At 44.6% G+C, this 4,969-nt stretch overlaps 1 protein-coding gene across 1 annotated transcript; it reads right to left on the bottom strand.

Annotated features, from left to right (window-relative positions):
* Positions 1–422: 422 nt before the first annotated feature.
* On the bottom strand, positions 423–1,709 carry LOC110899876. Its single transcript, XM_022146772.1, has one exon. It carries the CDS (start codon positions 1,707–1,709, stop codon positions 423–425), a length of 1,287 nt encoding a protein of 428 aa, XP_022002464.1.
* Between the last annotated feature and the right edge of the window lie 3,260 nt (positions 1,710–4,969).

The following is a 4,969-nucleotide window of genomic DNA, read 5'->3' as shown; positions in this document are numbered from 1 at the left end:
TCCCTTGTAGGCGTCTAGGAAGCACTTCAGCGGGTACTGGGACGGGGAGTCCACCTGGGTGTCTATCTCCGGGAGGGGATAACAGTCCTTGGGACATGCTTTGTTTAGGTCTTGGAAATCGATGCACATCCTCCATCCCCCGTCTTTTTTCTGAACCATAACTGGGTTAGCAACCCAGGATGGATATTTAACTTCTCTGACTATCCCCGCTCTGAGCAACTTCCGGGTCTCTTCACAAGCAGCCCTTCTTTTGTTAGGTCCCATGCTCCGCTTCTTTTGCTTCACCGGCTTTGCCCATGTGAAGGTGTTGAGCCGGTGCTCTGTCAGGCTTCTGGGAATTCCTGTCATGTCTCCGTGTTGAAATGCAAACACATCTAGGTTATGGAGGAGCAATTCCTTCAGGGCGCTTTTGCACTTGTCACTTAAGTGGCTCCCACCTTGACTGTCTGCTCTGGGAACTTATCACAGAGGACCCATTCTTCCACCTTCTTTCTTTGGGATTTCTCTGGTTCCTCCCCTTTGGATACTGAAGAAACCACTTCGTAGGCTGACTTAACCCATGCAAGACCCTTTGGCGTTTGGAATACCAAAGCCCCGTGGGGAGTAGATGCTTGTGCCTGCAAATCTCCAATCCCAGGTCTTCCCAAGACTGCGTTGTACTTGGAGGGTGCCCTGACTACTGTGAAGGTTAAATTTATCGTCCAAACCTGATCCCCTACACCAACTGTAAATGGGAGCTTGATCTTTCCCAGGGGATGTGACACGCTGTTGTTGAATCCCACCAATGGGATAGAGTCTTCCTCCAGCCTATCTCTTATATCCCTGTCGAATCTGAGGAAGCAGTGTTCGTATATTACCTTGACGCCAGACCCTCCGTCCACATGTATTCTAGACACCTTGTGTCCAGCTATCACAGCTGAGATATTCAGCGGGAGTCGTTGCACTTCACTTTCTTCTAAGTATGGCATAAGGATGGGAGTTTTCATGCAGTTCGGGGGGCCTAGGATCCTGGCCTTTACACTTCGAGTAACGTCAAACTCATTTCTCCTCCTAATCATATCAACATCTGCCCTCCCAGGCTCCCTTGCATCTCTTCCCTGACGATCCCCTCCCCCTTCCTTGATTTCCTTGACCAAATGGGCCAGTCTTCCCGTTTTCACCACAGCCTCTATTTCTCTCTTGAGGTACATGCAGTCATCAGTTTTGTGCCCCAAGCCCCTATGAAACTCACAGTATTCGTTCGGTTGTGCTTTGGGTCCTGGCTTTATGGGGGGTGGCCTTGGGAAAGAATTCTTCACCCTCTCCGTGGCCAGTATCTCGCTTGGAGTCTTAACGAGAGGGGTGAAACTGTCGGAGTAAGGAGGAGGGCCTCTCCCTCGGGGTCTGTAGGGGGAGTATGAGGGTCTGGCCCTGTCATGCAACATTCTATCAAAGGTGAGTTTTCGGGAATAGGGTGTACCTTTCTCAGGGGGTCTTGCAGCTGGAGCGACTCTCCAGGGTGTGGCATCCGTTTCCTTAGCTTTGCTGACCGTATCTTTTCCCCGGACGAAGGCCCTGACCCTGTCCATAAGATTGTTGAAGGAAGGTGGAAATTCCTCTCCCAGCTTTTCACACAACTGTGCATGCTTCAGCCCGTTTATGAAACTACTGATCTTCATGATTTCCGGGACATCCTTGATGTTCATACTTTCTTTGACAAACTTCTCCATGTACTGGTCTATCCGTTCATTATCCCTTTGCCTGATGTGAAGGATTTCATTGGGATTCTTGACCACCTTCCTTTGTTGGCCAAAATTCCTGAGGAATTTTTCGCTTAACTCTTCGTAGCTGTCTATACTCCCTGGGGGAGACTATCAAACCAAAGTCGGGCCCCTTCCGTTAAGGTTTGCACAAACATGTGGCACCATACTGGCATGGGCCACCTTCCTAGTTGCCCCGCTCCTCGGAAGGCATGTAGGTGGTCTTCTGGATCTCTCGTTCCATCGTAGCGGTCGAAACCTGGGGGCAGTTTTGTCTTGGGGGGCATGGGTGCCTCTGATATTCTTCTCGTGAACTTTGAGACTTCTGCCAAGTCTCGTGGCAGGTACGGTTGATCCAAACCACTGTCACCCAAGGTATCTTTCTCCTTTTCCTTGTGTTTCTGACCTGTGATCAAGTCTTCTCTTTCCTCAGAAGACATCTGCCTCAGGGCAGACATGAACGTTTCCAGCTGGTCCCCGTTGTTGCTCTTATTCTGGAGGTTTGTTCCTTCCTGATTAGAGGGTGTGTCAAAGGAAAGTCTGGCCCTGAGGCTGTCTAATTTTTCCTGTCTCTTCAAATCTTCAAGATACTTAGTTATCTTCTCCCTGTGCATGGCCACGAAACCAGGAGTGACATGCTCCGTTTCTTCCAGATTTTCTACCAGGTTCTCGTTACCCTCTTCATGGGTAATATCCTCCACAGTGACCTTATCCAAGTCATTTTGTGTCGTCTGGGTGACACGTGAGTTATGTGGAGTTGCCATGTTGTTTTTAATGGGGTAAGTTGCTCTCTAAACGTCGAGTGTTGATGTGGGAACACCGGTCAAGCCTAGGTCCCACGGATGGCGCCAATGTCGAATACCCAACCTCCGGATGACGTTGACTGGATCTTCGGTGACGTCAGGAGCTCTTGTCCTTGCTTGCTACAAAAGAGTAAACCGTTAGCCTCGTCACGGGGGACCCCGGGAGGGGGATCCGTGACCAAGCTCCGGCGTGAGAGTAAGTAAACTTGCCGGGAAAGATAAGGAGTATTTTCCGATGAAGATATTCACCGGAAAGTTCCTTCCTTGGTGTGAATCTAATTAATGAGCTATTTGTAGTAAATGTAAAGAATGTTGGTTGGAATTAAATGAGAAGAGAGTTAATGAGAGTAGTAAATGAGAAGTTGGCCGGAGATCATGCATACCTTTGCCCTATCCTTTCTCTCCCTTATATAATGACCAGCCCTTATCTCTTAGAGGAGTTTCCCCCATGTTATCCGACGGTATTTGTGGTTTCTTGGGAAGGTCAGACACGTGTCTGACCCCCAACGGTGCGATATCTCTCTTCATTAATACATAGCCGGATAAGTACAGTGATGGTGACCGGATGCTCCTCTTATCAAGCATTTAATGAACCTGCTCCTCCTTAGCTGTTTTCCCGCTCAAACGAAGGAGAAACCTTAACAAGCAAGGGTATTCTATCTAGTGGACTTTTAAGTGTTTGGGCTCCCAAAGAGAAAGGCCCAAAGCGGGTAAAGTGGGCCTCCCCACTGGCCCGTCGTCACCAAGATTGTTCGCCTAATTTGAAGGTAATGCCATCGCAACATTAGAGCATTATTGTCACAATATTTGAATACATAAAGAAAGCTATATACAGTTAACAATTTTTTCTTACTCACCAGGCTTGGCGTTCCACCTCCACCATCGATGATTGTCAATGTGTTTCTAGCTGTGTTAGATACAATATGAATTAAGCTCTCAAAACGAATCTTGTCTAAAGCTTATAATAAAAAAAGTTAACGTTAGATGATATCATCTAGTAACAAAATAGAATCACTATTTCAATAAACAATCCATTTTATTTAATGAAGTTGATGTTCCACATTACCTTCTAACTGTTAAATAACATGATTATGGTTACAAAAGGAATTAGTAAGGGATTATATTGTAAAAACCAATATTTAAATATCTTCAGGTTCGAACCTGCTTCAACTTGATCCGTAAATACCCCCGGACCATTCATTCTTTACACGTTTAGTGAAATGAGAGATTTGGTTACCGACCTACTTGTATTCATTTCACCTCCAACAATTGTATTAAAGAAGATTATGCTTTAAGAACATAGATTTAGAATCTTTAGTTTGAAACCCTACCCGACCCGTTTAGACCCCTAAGGACCATCCATATTTAAACCTCTAGTGAAATGTTAAGTTTGGTTACCGATCCACTGGCATCAGTTTCACCTCCAGCAATCGTATTAAAAAGGATTATACTTTAAAAACATAAAATTAAGGATCATGAGTTTGAAACCTGACCCGACCCGTTAACACCCCTAAGGACTATATCCATTTTTGCACCTCTAGTGAAGTATTAAGTTTGGTTACTGAGTTGCTTGCATCCATTTCATTTATAGAGATCCTATTAAAAAGGAATTATACATAAAGAACCTAAATTTAAGAATTTATAGTATGAAACCAACCCCTTAATACCCCTTGGGACCGTCCATTTTTTGCATTGCTAGTGAAATGGTAAGTTTGGTTACTGACCTGCTTGCACCATTTCACTTTTGGCAATTGTATTTAAAAGGATTATGCTTTTAAAAAACCTATATTTAAGGATCTTCAGTTTCAAAGCCAACCCAACCCGACCCCTTAACCTCACTAGCCATTTTTGCACATCAATTGAAATGGATAGCTTTGGTACTGACCTGCTTGCATCCGTTTCACCTCTGGCCCACGCGATGCAGCGGGGAAAGTTGGCCCATTTCACCTCCCATTAACAAAACTGCAGGTAGTACCGAATCCAATTCTAGCTCTACACGTAAGTCATCCTGTAAAAAGCCGATAACACCCTTACGAAAACCAGAATAACCATGATAAAGAAAGCATGCTAATGAAAAAGCCTCAAACTTTCAAAAGATCTAAACTCAAGGTAATCTGCACAAGTTACCAAGTCAAAATGAAAGTGCTGACATGGCGGTGACATGTTGGTAAATATTGACTTGACCTTTTTATGCAATAAAGGCACATGAATTAGAAATTAGATAAAAGTTTGTTACTTTTTTAAGCAATTAATCATAAGAAAATAAAAAAAAAAAGTGGCAACCTTGTTGAGAACAGCATGGGCAAAAAAGGGCCGAACAGGTAGTCCTTAAACGCGTACTTGGTTTAGTTCTAGGTCGTCTAACAAATCCCTCTTTGACACCTCTTTTGAAGGACAATAGCATCTTTTGACACCTGGGTAACACTA

The sequence above is a fragment of the Helianthus annuus genome, chromosome 2 (assembly GCF_002127325.2).
Source record: "Helianthus annuus cultivar XRQ/B chromosome 2, HanXRQr2.0-SUNRISE, whole genome shotgun sequence".
In the NCBI taxonomy this organism is placed as follows: Eukaryota; Viridiplantae; Streptophyta; class Magnoliopsida; order Asterales; family Asteraceae; genus Helianthus; species Helianthus annuus.
Note: the sequence above shows the minus strand (reverse complement) of the source record. Positions and strands in the feature narration are given on the sequence as shown.